The sequence below is a fragment of the Pan troglodytes genome, chromosome 2 (genome assembly GCF_028858775.2).
Source record: "Pan troglodytes isolate AG18354 chromosome 2, NHGRI_mPanTro3-v2.0_pri, whole genome shotgun sequence".
NCBI classification, from domain to species: domain Eukaryota; kingdom Metazoa; phylum Chordata; class Mammalia; order Primates; family Hominidae; genus Pan; species Pan troglodytes.
In genome coordinates, this window is record NC_086015.1 from 44,488,322 (window position 1) to 44,501,479 (window position 13,158).

Consider the following 13,158-nt stretch of genomic DNA (forward strand, 5'->3'; position numbering starts at 1 on the left):
GCTTCCCATCATGGCCTGAACTAGATTGCCAGGTTTTCTTTGGAATGTTTTGGCTGAGAGAAGTGGTCCATTCAGTTGGTTGGGGGACTTATAATTTTATTTTTGGTTTACAAAACTGCTGCATGAATTGACTCAGTTAATTCACTGAATTTATAAATTACAAACTTTTACCATTCTCAACTGATAAATTGAGGCAACGATTTAAGTATAACTTGAGCAAGTCCATATAGAGTGGAGCCAGGAACGCAGACAATGAGACACCATACCCCATGGTCTTAGGTCACAGTCATTCAGTGGGAGACAGGGGCTATAAATTCATTAGAAGGTTAAGTTAGGAATTAAGTAATTAGGTAAGGAGTTAGGAATTCAGTTAATTAAGTTACGAATTGTTAAATATGGAGGAATTTATCATGTAGTTGGGGTACTAAGACATAAGAGAAAATAATAAAGAAAAACAGGAGCGGCCGGGCGCGGTGGCTCACGCCTGTATTCCCAGCACTTTGGGAGGCCGAGGCGGGCGGACAGCTTGAGCTCAGGAGTTCGAGAACAGCCTGCGCAACATAGCGAGACCCCCGTTTCAAAAAACACACGAAAAAATTAAAATTAAAAAACAAACAAACCAGGCGCAGAGCGGTTGTGGAGAAGGGAAGCGAAGGGTGGGAGTTTCGTTTCGGGGGAACCATAGAGAAGGGCCAGCCTCCTGGCTTCCTAGAGAGGCTGTAGGGACCGACGGCCGGCCAGCTAATGCTTCCGTCTTGGCCACCTTGCGAGCGCTCGGGTTGAGTTTCCCGGGCTTCCCTGACTCAGCTACCTGTTCTGGAGGTCAGGCTTTGGGCCCTTGCAGAGGTCGCCGAGGGGCCCGCGCCGCCGCCAGAGCCTGGGCCCAGTCCCCAGTCTTCAGAGACGCACTCGACCTTCCTGCTCCGAAGAGCTGGCCTGATGTCCTCGGGTCGCGGTATTCATGGGGAGGATGGGAGCCGTGACTATAGGGTCTCCTGCTTCCCAGGGTGGAGCGTTCAGATCCCGGTTAGGTCTTCGGTCAGCATCACCCGCTGGGATATTAAGCGTCTTACCCTTGTCACCCGGGGCTGGGTCACCACTTATATTTTGTCCTGCAGCCTGTGGTTTGTTTAGGGGTCCCCGTTATATCCTACTTTCTCTCCAGAGACTTGTTTTGGGTTTTTGCCATGAACACTAGAAGCATTCAATACAAACTGTTTAGTAATGCATTCATAGTGGGGCCAAGAATTTTTTTTAAAAAACAGCCACGAATCCACTGCAGTTCTTGACTCTTACTTTACAGATATTCTTTCTAGAGTTTCCAGTGTCACCAAGCAGATCTGTAGGAGAATATGCAGAGGGAGCATTTGCAACATCCCATGAATCAGTGGAGAGGGTGAATGACAGCAGCTAGTGTGCCAAGAATATCTGCAGTGCTAGTGGCAGGAGACAGAGGGGAAGAGGCGGCAAGTGTAGGAGACAAGACAGATCAGTCTCATTGTGGTTCTCTCTTAGCTCCGCAGGTTCTTACTTTTCCAAACCTAGAGGGCAGTGCATGAAGCTAGGGGTCATCAGCCATGCTCCAGACAGTGTGGTTCCAGGTGAGCAGAGCTTTCTTTCAGCTTTCCATACTCAGAACAGATATGGAAGGTCAGTACAGCCCCAGTAGCCTGACTTGGCCAGTCTCATGCTTAGTTTTACATCCTTCAATAAAGTATGTAAAAACAGTATGCAAGGGGAGTTGACGAACGAGAGTAGGTGAATTTGGGAGGGTCAGGTAGGTTGGAAAAGAAGGAATGAATTATCCTAGAAAGTGGGAATCTGCATTCATGAGAACTGAAAGTGTGGCCTGGAGATGAGCAGCTTTTGCATTACAGAGGGCTCTTGTTAGGCAAAATGTCAGGCCCCCTCCCCAGATCTCCTAAATCAGAATCTACATTTTTACAAGATCTGGAAAATTAAAGGGCAGATTAAAATTTGAGGAGTGCTAGTCTGCATCACAGTACACAAAGAAAAGCCATTTCTGATGTTAAATAGACACTTCCAAGGGAGGAGTTTACCCTGCAGACCACTCAGTTAAGGTACAGTGAAGCCAGAACTGGAAACATTTGGAAAATGTAGATTGATGAGGGAGATGTATTTTTGGAGGAATGATGAGTTTGGAGCTGAAGCCAGTGCCTTTAGCTCAATGCGAAGACATCAGTCTAACCTCTGTGAGAGTCTATATCCTTTCTTGGCTACAAATTCATGTAGCATTGGGAGGACTTTTCCCTCCAGTTTTCTTGGTGGTAGATGATGGTTTTACTGGATTTTTCTCCAGTGTCCTAGATCATGGAATGAGAAAGCTGAGTTTATCATGTAATGCATGTATCTTGTAATGAGAAAGCTCCATCCCAAGGACTTAAAAACAATGTGTGTGTCCTTTTGGTGGATATTGGACCATCCACTTCTCTTCGAGAACTTCAGCAAAAATTCATTCCTACAAGTCAGAAAGTGTGCTGTGGGGGTATGCTGTGCTCTCCTGGTGCTTTGCCTGAAGTACAGAAATCACTTAGGATTAGATTCCACAAAGAGGACCCCAAATGACAGTGGATTAAACGAGGTAAAGGCTTCTCTCTCATACAAAAGTATCAAGAGTCAATACAAGGCTAGTGTGGCAGCTCCCCTATTATGCTCTCAGGCTCTGTCTTTCTGCTCTACCATCCTAGCAGTGTCTCACCTGCTCTAGGCCACTTTATTGTCCAAGGTGGCTGCTTTATCTCTAGCCATCATGTGTGCATTCCAGCTAGAAGAGGAGCTGCCCAAAAAAAGATGAACCTCTCTCTTTTAGGAACCTTCCCATAAGTCCCCAACAATATTTATACTTGCATTTCATTGGCCCCACTTGGTTGCCTGGGTTGAGTGCAACCTCAAGTAAAATTAGGATTCCAATACTAAGAAAGAAAGGGGGTACACACACACCTGTTAGTCTTTGCTACAATCTCTAAGAGGAACATTTGTCATTTAGAATCTTCTAGGAAGTTCCCCCAATCTCATCTGTGGTTGTAGTAAGTGCTGAGATTTAGATGATATCATGTGCCAGGTGATATCTTCGTGTGTTACAGATAATAACTTATGCCATTCTTGTAAGAGTCCTTTCAGATAATTACTATTGTTATCCCAGTTTTACAAATGGGGGCAACTGAGGCACAGAAAGTTTAATTGTCTCATCCAAAGTTAACAGCTAATGAGTATTAGAGATACTATTTGAACTTAGGGAGTCTAGCTTAGAGCAGGGTTTTTCAACCTTGGCATCATTTACATTTGGGCCAGATAATTCTTTGTTTGGGGGATGTCCTGTTCATTATAGGATATTCAGAAATGGCCCTGGCCCTCTATCTACTAGATGCCAGTAGCACTACCATTACCACCACACTGCAGTTGTGACAACTAAAAATGTCTCCAGATATTGCCACATAGTCTCTGGGGGACAGAATTGCCCCCATGTTTAGAGCCACAGCCTTAACATCTGTGCCATTTGCCACTATGTTGTGCTGCCCCTGTAACCCACTTCCTATAGAAGGGAGTCAATAGCCCCACTTAATGGAGAAAGAGTAAGTGCAAGTAAAGGACAGAAGAGTGATCACAGATAGAGAAGATCTGGAGAAGCTAAGTGTTTCAGAAAACAAGGAACCAAAGAATGTGCTGATAATTAGAGTGATGTTTCAGAGATATGGAGAGGTAGAGCATAATGTCAAGAAAAGTTGAGGTCCATATTCCCAGCTAGTTGTTGACTCTAAAGGAAGTAAGAGAAGAGTATTAACAGATGTATCTATTCTGCACTGTCCAGGAAGGTACCCGCTAGCTACATGTGCCTATTTAAATTGAAATCAATTAAAGTTCCTCAGTCATGCCAGCCACCTTTGAACTTTCTGGCTAAGGGGTAATCTGATTACTGTATAGTTACTGTTTTCCTCTTGTAACTAATAAGCAATCTATGAGGAGACATTTAAGATCATGCAAATATTCTGCTTCTCATCAAAATTTCCTCCTAGATTTAGCATCCATTGATGATTTTTGCCCAAACCAATCTTTACAATGATGACTGCAAATCTTCTAGTACTTTTTTTTTTTTTTTTTTTTGAGACGGAGTCTTGCTCTGTCGCCCAGGCTGGGGTGCAGTGGTGCAATCTCGGCTCACTCCAAGCTCTGCCTCCCGGGTTCACGCCATTCTCCAGCCTCAGCCTCCCGAGTAGCTGGGACTACAGGTGCCTGCCACCACGCCCGGCTAATTTTTTGTGTATTTTTAGTAGAGATGAGGTTTCAGCATGTTAGCCAGGATGGTCTTGATCTCCTGACCTCGCGATCTGCCCGCCTCGGCCTCCCAAAGTGCTGGGATTACAGGCATGAGCCACTGTGCCCAGCCCAAATCTTCTAGTACTTCTATGTTAGATTTCTTCACTCAGAAGAGACTTAAGTACAAAGAGAAGGTTGTTGACATGATGAATTGAGAAAGACTACAGTGTGAGTCAGAGATAGATGTTATAATGGGACTAATTTATATAAAAGTAGTCAGTTCATTTTGAACTTTTTGCTTCCTTATACAACCTTGTAATAAATACTCAAAGAGGACTCCTTTTAGTCTATTTCAAAGTGCTTAATATTGCTCATTCCCATCATCTGAAAATGGAAATAATAATTCTTATTTCACAGATGTGCTATAATGATTGAGCAAATTGATTTAAAAGTAACTGACACAGGACAAAGCTTTAAACAACCTGTGATGGTGTCCTTCTTCCCTGAGAAGCTGGAGGTGGTTTTAGTGGGAAGCAGAAAGAGAGAGACACATAGTGAAGAGGACAGCATTGGTAGGTCAGACAGAGCTTAGGTGATCAGTGGGCAGATCTCTGCAGAAGGATGGGAGATTGCCATCCTGTCCTGGAGTGAAGTGTGTTAGGAGACAAAGAAGTAACACTGCACATCACCTTCAAGGGAGAACTATTAATAGCTTCTGATAAGGCAAGATGATAGAAAGGTGAGAAATATCCAGGATGAAAGGAACTTTATCCTCATGAAATCACTCCTCTGTCTGTAGCAGAAGATGTAGAGGAGGAAGACCAGAAAGAAGCTGGGTGGAGGGCCCTGATACGTGCTTCAGGATGGATGGAGGCAGGGTGAAAGACGGTTACCTGCTGTGGTCGATTTAGAAAGCGTGCCAGAAAAATATACCTGGCCTGTGGAACCAGACATGGGTTGACATGATCACCAGGCAGAGAACAACAGGTGCTGGGCTGTGTACTTAGGATGATAATATTAGGGCCCCAGAGGTATGCACATGGAAAGTTGGAATGCTGGCTCAGGGCTGCCCCTGCTGGGGTCCTGTGTGGCTCTCCTTGCCAGTACAAACCTTCCATGGGGCTCAGTGCCATGGATTCCAGTAAATTTATCCCTTTCCTGGAATTCAGGCCTCTCCCTCTGTTCTTGTGCAGGGCTTGGGCAGGAACCTGTTGTTTCAGGAGCCAGTAACCTTTGAGGATGTGGCTGTGTACTTCACCCAGAATGAATGGGCCAGCCTGCACCCTATGCAGAGGGCCCTACACAGGGAGGTGATGCTGGAGAATTATGCAAATGTGACTTCCTTGTGTAAGTCCTCCTTCCTCTCTGAAACTCAGCTTCTGCCCTTGGGAGCTCCTAGATTCCTCCTTAGCAGAACTAGGATCTCTTTAATACCATCAGAATTGATGCCCTATGGGCTGAGCTCCCTAATCCCCAGTGCCAGGGGTAGCTGGATGGAGAAGGAGCTCGGTTCACTTTGGTGTTTAACAGGACTTTTCTCTTCCCTGATTCCTAATGGAGACCCAACTGCAGGGGGCTTTCCTCTGGATACAGAGAGAACTGAGAAGGTTCCTGGTGCACTGTCTTCATTCCTTCCATCTTCCAGTTCCCTGGAGCTGATCTTGGCCCTATTGCCTATGTGTGAGTCCCCTAGGGCCCTCGTGTACACACCCCCCAGTGACTCTGGGAGCATTCTGTCCTCTTAGAGGCCAGAGTAAGCTTCAAGCCCTTCCTTAGATTCTGCAGATTCACTCCTCCCTGACTTCACTTAGTCTCCTGGGCCATCCTCTTCTATTTTCATCTGGCAAAGCAGAGTGTAGTCTGAGGGAGGTCAGTGTTGATTCTCCTCAGCTTCATGTTCCTTTTCTTTCTCCTGTAGCAGCATTTCCATTCCCCAAACCAGATCTGATATTCCAGCTGGAGCAAGGAGAAGCAGCATGGGGCCCAGATCCCTGGACACTTGCTGGGGGAGAGACCCTGAGAGGCATGTGCACAGGTGAGCAGGAGAGCCTACCATCCTCCTTTCCAGCTTTGCCTCCTCCTTTCTTTTAACAATTTAGCATGAAAAAGGTTTTTCCTTGTCATATGATGGTTGTGGGGATTAAAATAGTCACTCTTATTCAAAGAAGTGTTGCTTACCAGAACTTCATCCCCGAACTAGAAAAGACGAGTCCCGCCATTTTATTTCTGCCATTTTTCTTTGTAAAGCTAAAGGATTTCAGGCTGGATGTGGTGGCTTACACCTATATCCCAGCACTTTGGGAGGCCAAGGTGGGAGGGTGCTTGAGGCCAAGAGTTCAAGACCAGCCTGAACAACATAGCAAGACCCTGTCACTACAATAAATAAATAAATTAGCTGGGCATGGTGGCATGTGCCTATAGTGCCAGCTACTCAGGAGGCTGAGGCTGGAGGATCCCTTGAGCCAGGAGTTTGAGGTTGCAGTAAGCTAGGATCACACCATTCCACTCCAGCCTGGGTGACAGAGTGAGACCCTATCTCTAAAAAACAAAAGATTTCAAACAGGCTTCTGTTGGTTCGTCAGCTCAGGAATATAAACACATTATAGTAAGAACTTGGTTTTGTTTTTTTTTTTTTTTGAGATGGAGTCTCGCTTTGTTGCCTAGGCTGGAGTGCAGTGGCGCAGTTGTGGTTCACCACAACCTCTGCCTCCTGGGTTCAAGTGTTTCTCCTCCCTCAGCCTTCTGAGTAGCTGGGACTACATGCGCGTGCCACCATGACTGGCTAATTTTTGTATTTTTAGTAGAGATGGGGTTTCACTGTGCTGGCCAGGCTGGTCTCGAACTCCTGCCCTCTTGGTCCGCCCCACCCTTGGCCTCCCAAAGTGCTGGGATTACAGGTGTGAGGCACCATGCCTGGCCAAGCACTTGGTTTTTAAAAAATAGATTTATTTATTTATTTATTTGTTTATTTTTTGAGACAGAGTTTCACTCTTGTTGCCCAGGCTGGAGTGCAATGGCGTGATCTTCACTCACCGCAACCTCTGCCTTCCAGGTTCAAGCGATTCTCCTGCCTCAACCTCCCAAGTAGCTGGGATTATAGGCATGTGTCACCACACCCAGCTAATTTTGTATTTTTAGTAGAGATGGGGTTTCGCCATGTTGGTCAGGCTGGTCTCGAACTCCCAACCTCAGTTGATCTGCCCACCTCAGCCTCCCAAAGTGCTGGGATTATAGGTGTGAGCTACCGCACTTGGCCTATTTATTTATTTTTTGAGTCAGAGTCTTGCTGTGTCACTCAGGCTAGAGTGCAGTGGCACTATTTCGGCTCACTGCAACCTCTGCCTCCCAGGTTCAAGCGATTCTCCTGCCTCAGCCTCCCAAGTAGCTGGGATTACAGGCGCCCGCCACCACACCCGGCTAATTTTTGTAGTTTTAGTAGAGACAGGGTTTCACCATGTTGCCCAGGTTCGTCTTGAACTTCTTACCTCAAGTGATTCTCCTGCCTCAGCCTCCCCAAGTGCTGGGATTACAGGCATGAGCCACCGCGCCCAGCTAGAACTTGTTTTTATAAGAACATTTTGTGTGTGTGTGTGTATAAAACTATATACGTAAATGGAATTTTTCTAAGTTCATAAACACTGAATTTTACATTAGCTTTTGAAAGAAAGCATGTTTATGTATTGGGAATGAATGGTTTTCTTTTTTGAAAGATACTGAATTGAGTTAAATGTAAAGACCAATCAGAGATTTGGTATACAGCTTTCCTTATTCTATGGGCTCTGTTATCATATTCTGTCAATCTTTTATGCTATTCAGAGCCTCTGTAAGGCAAATGCTCCTTTCTAATTTCCCCACTTTGCCTTAATCAATACCTTAAATTGATTTCAGCATTTCAGATCATCTAGGGGCTTTCCCAGTATCCTTCCTGCAGTTGTTAGTGTTTCCCCTTGCCACAGGTGTACATTTTCTATTTAGCCTGCCAGATTAATCACATGAACACCTGAAGTGTGCCTAGTGCAGCTGAGGAACTGAGTTTTTAATTTTATTCCATTTTAATTAATTTAAATTTAAATAGCCACATGTGGCTAGTGGCCACCTTTTGGGAAAGTGCAGCCTTAAACAATGAAAACAGCAGCCTCAATCTGTTTTTTGTAGTTTATAGATTAGTAAATTTCAAACTCTCGTATGTATCAGAATTACTTGCAGAGCTTGTTAAAACACAGATTGCCAGGTGCCACCTCCAGAGATTTGAATTCAGAAGACTGGTGTGGGGCTGAGAATGTGCATTTCTTTTTCTTTTTTTTTCAAGATAGGGTCTTGTTATTTTGCCTAGGCCAGTCTCAAATTCCTGGGCTCAAGTGATTCTTTCACCTCTGCCTCCTAATTAGATGGGACTACTGGCACACACCACCAAACCCAGCCCCATTAATATGCATATCTAACAAGTTCCCAGATGATACTGGTCCAGGGACCACCATTTGAGACCACTGTTCTTGACAATCTAGAACCATATTCTTTAAACTCTGGGTTGCAACTCATCAATGAGTTGTTACCAGCATTTAAAAATTAGACTACATTGTATTAGGTGTAGATAAAGACTAAAGTAGTATAAAGTCTATTGTGAATGCATCATTTTTTTTTTTTTTTGGAAACAGAGTCTTGGTCTATCCCCCAGGCTGGAGCGCAGTGGCGCAATGTTGGCTCACTGCAATCTCTGCCTCCTGGGTTCAACCGATTCTCATGCCTCAGCCTCATGAGTAGCTGGGATTACAGGTGCCCGCCACCACACCCGGCTAATTTTTTGTATTTTTAGTAGAGACGGGGTTTTGCCATGTTGGCCAGGCTGATCTCGAACTCCTGAAATCAGGTGATCCACCTGCCTCGGCCTCCCAAAGTGCTGGGAGCCACTGTGCCCAGCATGAATACATCACTCTTAATAAGGACATTGTTTTGTTTCGGTTTCAGCTGTGTGTGTGTGTGTGTGTGCGCGCACATGTCTGTATTGTTTTAGGATCCAAAATGTGAGTCATGGTCAACAAGCCTCAAAAAACACTAAGATGAAAGTTTCATTTGTCAGATCTTTGGTGCTTGACAGGCAAAAAAGGTTTCTATGTTGTGGTGCTACCAGTGAAAGCATGATCCCCATACCCCCGCTCCAATTGCCATCTCCATTATGGGCAGGTTCTTGGCTGGGCCTTTTTTCCTTTCAAAGGTCAGTCTCCCAAAGGACAGCACTTGGGTTTTAAAATTGTGGTCTTCTCATGAACCCTTTGTAAGCAGCAGTGTTACAAACTGCTTTCTGTCCAGCCAGGCTTGTGATAGAGAACTAGAGAGCATTTCTTTAAAAATTACAGAATATTTTAAAGTATTTTGACAGGTTTTATGCCTTGATTGGACTTTGAGATCCACTGTTGTAGACAGTACCTCCCAGCCCTCTGGATACTATGTGGTGCTAGAGCTGCCTACCCATCTTTCTCTTCTCTGGTTTAGAGATTGCTTTTCTCACCTTTGGCTTCCTCTACTTTTCTTCATTGCTTCCCCTTCCTGCAACTTCACCCCATTCCCATTTTTCTTTAACCATTTGCCTCAATTAATAGCTTCTGCCATCCACACTGTTTTTGTCATCCATGTGGGATTGCTTACCTTCTCAAACTCCAGTTTGTTTACTTTCCCTTTGAGGTACCATCAGGTGGCTGTGTCTCTCTCAAAAAATTCATGTGTCTAGTGGGCGTGGTGGCTCACACTTGTAATCCCAGCACTTTGGGAGGCTGAGCTGGGCAGGCTGACCTGAGGCTGACCAGAGGTCAGGAGTTCGTGACCAGTCTGAACAACATGGAGAAACCCTGTCTCTACGAAAAATACAAAAAATTAGCCGGGTGTGGTGGCACATGCCTGTAATCCCAGCTACTTGGGAGGCTGAGGTAGGAGAATCACTTGAACCTGGGATGCGGAGGTTGTGGTGAGCCAAGATCATGCCATTGCACTCCAGCCTGGGCAACAAGAGCGAGACTCCACTCAAAAAAAAAAAAAAAAAAAAAAAAAATTCATGTGTCTAGGGCAAGCTGATACTGATTAACCCTTTTCCCTTCTGGAATAAATAAGGGACTTTTATGTTTTCTTTTTATCATGCTAGGTGGTAAAACCAAGACTGAGAATGAGGAAAAAACTGCACAGCTAAACATTTCTAAAGAATCAGAGTCCCACAGACTGATAGTGGAGGGACTGCTGATGGACGTTCCCCAGCACCCTGACTTCAAGGACAGGTTAGAGAAGTCACAGCTACATGATACAGGGAATAAAACAAAGATAGGGGATTGCACAGATTTGACAGTCCAGGATCATGAATCTTCCACCATTGAAAGGGAGGAGATAGCCAGGAAATTGGAAGAAAGTAGTGTCAGCACACATCTCATTACAAAGCAGGGTTTTGCCAAAGAACAGGTGTTTTATAAATGTGGTGAGTGTGGCAGTTACTACAACCCACATTCAGACTTTCACCAGCATCAGAGAATTCACACTAATGAGAAGCCCTACACATGCAAAGAATGTGGGAAAACCTTCAGATATAACTCAAAACTGTCACGGCATCAGAAAATCCACACTGGAGAGAAACCATACTCATGTGAGGAATGCGGACAAGCCTTCAGTCAAAATTCCCACCTTCTTCAGCATCAGAAGCTCCATGGTGGACAGAGGCCCTATGAATGTACTGACTGTGGTAAAACCTTCAGTTATAATTCAAAACTGATTCGGCATCAGAGAATCCATACTGGGGAGAAGCCCTTTAAATGTAAGGAATGTGGGAAAGCCTTCAGGTGTAGCTATGACTGCATCATCCATGAACGAATTCACACTGGGGAGAAGCCCTATGAAAGTAAGGAGTGTGGGAAGAGTTTGAGTTCTAATTCAGTTCTGATTCAGCATCAGAGAATCCACACTGGGGAGAAACCTTATGAATGTAAAGAGTGTGGCAAGGCCTTCCACCGCAGTTCAGTATTTATTCAGCACCAGAGGTTCCACACTGGGGAACAACTCTACAAATGTAATGAATGTTGGAAAACTTTCAGCTGTAGCTCCCGCTTCATAGTGCATCAGAGAATCCACACTGGGGAGAAACCCTATGAATGCCAGGAATGTGGGAAGACATTCAGTCAAAAGATCACTCTGGTTCAGCATCAGCGAGTTCACAATGGGGAGAAACCTTATGAGTGTAAGGAGTGCGGGAAAGCCTTCAGATGGAATGCAAGTTTCATTCAGCATCAGAAGTGGCATACTAGGAAGAAACTCATCAATGGAACAGGGCTATCCACAGTTAAGCCCTACTGTCCCTGCGCCATCCTCTCTCCTCTGCCTCCCCAACATACCTGCTCTGCCCCAGCCCCACCAGGGCCTCCCTTATCTTCTTCACATGCAGTGGTACTTCCTCCCTCTGTGCCTTTCTTCCTGCTGCTTCCCTCATCTGAAAAGGCCAACCCTTCACCTGTCCAAATAGCACATTTTTTTCAGGATCTCGCTTTTCCTGGGAAGTCATCCCTTCAGAGCCCGAATCCTTTGTCTCACTCCCTGTAAGCCCCGTCACGTTCTCAAAATCCTTTGCACCTCAAGTTAGGGATTCCACTGGTCTCCTGATTGTGTCTATTGATATTCCTCTGGTCTTGTATAAGTTGTTACTGTTTTCCTAACTTCATTTTAAATTCTCACGCTTAAGGACCATGTTTGATTAGTTTCTTTTATCCCCCGGTAGGAAATGGCAGTACTTATTCTTTATCGTGTCCACATTTGGGCTGTATTATCAGTCTGCATCTCTCTTCTGGGGCTACTGGAGTTGGAAGAGTTTGCAGAACATTTTGGGGTTTAGGGCATATGGCATTATGATTATGATGAGATGGGGCATTATAATTAGAGAGTAGGAGAAATGCAAAGCCTATGGGAGAACATAATCAGATAAAGTGTCCAATGATTGCTTTCAAGAGCTTTTTTTTTTTTAGGGGGTTGGGGGTGGTGCCGGAGTTTCACTCTTGTCGCCCAGGCTGTTTGCAGTGGTGTGATCTTGGCTCACTGCAACCTCTGCCTCCAGGGTTCAAGTGATTCTCATGCCTCAGCATCCCGAGTAGCTGGGACCACAGGCATGCACCACCACGCCCCGCTAATTTTGTATTTTTAGTAGAGACAGGGTTTCACCATGTTGGCCAGGCTGGTCTCAAAATCCTGACCTCAGGTGATTCACCTGCCTCAGTCTCCCAAGTGCTGGGATTACAGGCATGAGCCACTGCATCTGGCCTGCTTTCAGGAGTTAAGCAGGGCCATTTGGTGGACCAGGGGCAAGGCTCACTGAAAGAATGTAAGACTTGGAATTTTTTATTACCTTGATAGTATAAAAAATTATGAGGGTCCTGTTTATGCAAAAAGAAAATGAAGTGATGAGTTGGCATTGATAGCAATAATGTAAAATTATGTCTTTGAGCTTTATTGGAAGGGGATATGGTTTTTCAATTTGGGTTCCTTCTCTATTTTCATTTTCCTTTTTTTTTTGAGACAGGTTCTTGTTCTGTCATCCAGGCTGGATTGCAGTAGTGCGATCATGGATCACTGCAGTGTTGACCTTCCAGGCTCAAGCAATCCTCCCACCTCAGCTTCCCAAGAAGCTCGGAGGTAGTGCAGCCTCCCAGTTTCTCAGAGGGCTGAGGTGGGAGGATTGCTTGAGCCCTGGGGGCATACACCACCACACCCAGCTAATTTTTGTATTTTTTGTAGAGACAGAGTTTTGCCATGTTGCCCAGGCTGGTCTCAAACTCCTGGACTCAAATGATCCTCCCACTTCAGCCTCCCAAAGTGCTGGGATTACAGGCATGAGCCACCATGTCCAGCCTCTATTCTTTTTCA

At 45.1% G+C, this 13,158-nt stretch overlaps 1 protein-coding gene across 4 annotated transcripts; it reads left to right on the forward strand.

The window, feature by feature from the left end:
* Positions 1-710: 710 nt before the first annotated feature.
* Positions 711-11,985, forward strand: ZNF619 (zinc finger protein 619). Of its 4 annotated transcripts, XM_063805600.1 has the most exons (6): positions 750-955; positions 1,516-1,601; positions 5,469-5,622; positions 5,836-5,955; positions 6,194-6,310; positions 10,409-11,985. In XM_063805600.1, exons 2-6 carry the CDS (start codon positions 1,578-1,580, stop codon positions 11,842-11,844), a joined length of 1,851 nt encoding a protein of 616 aa, XP_063661670.1. In that variant the 5' UTR covers positions 750-955; positions 1,516-1,577; the 3' UTR covers positions 11,845-11,985. The 4 variants fall into 4 exon arrangements, with proteins under 4 accessions (XP_003309773.3, XP_063661671.1, XP_003309775.3 ...); XM_003309725.6 differs by lacking the exon at positions 5,836-5,955 and having other exon boundaries at positions 711-955; XM_003309727.6 differs by lacking the exons at positions 5,469-5,622; positions 5,836-5,955 and having other exon boundaries at positions 726-955.
* The last annotated feature ends 1,173 nt before the right edge of the window (positions 11,986-13,158 follow it).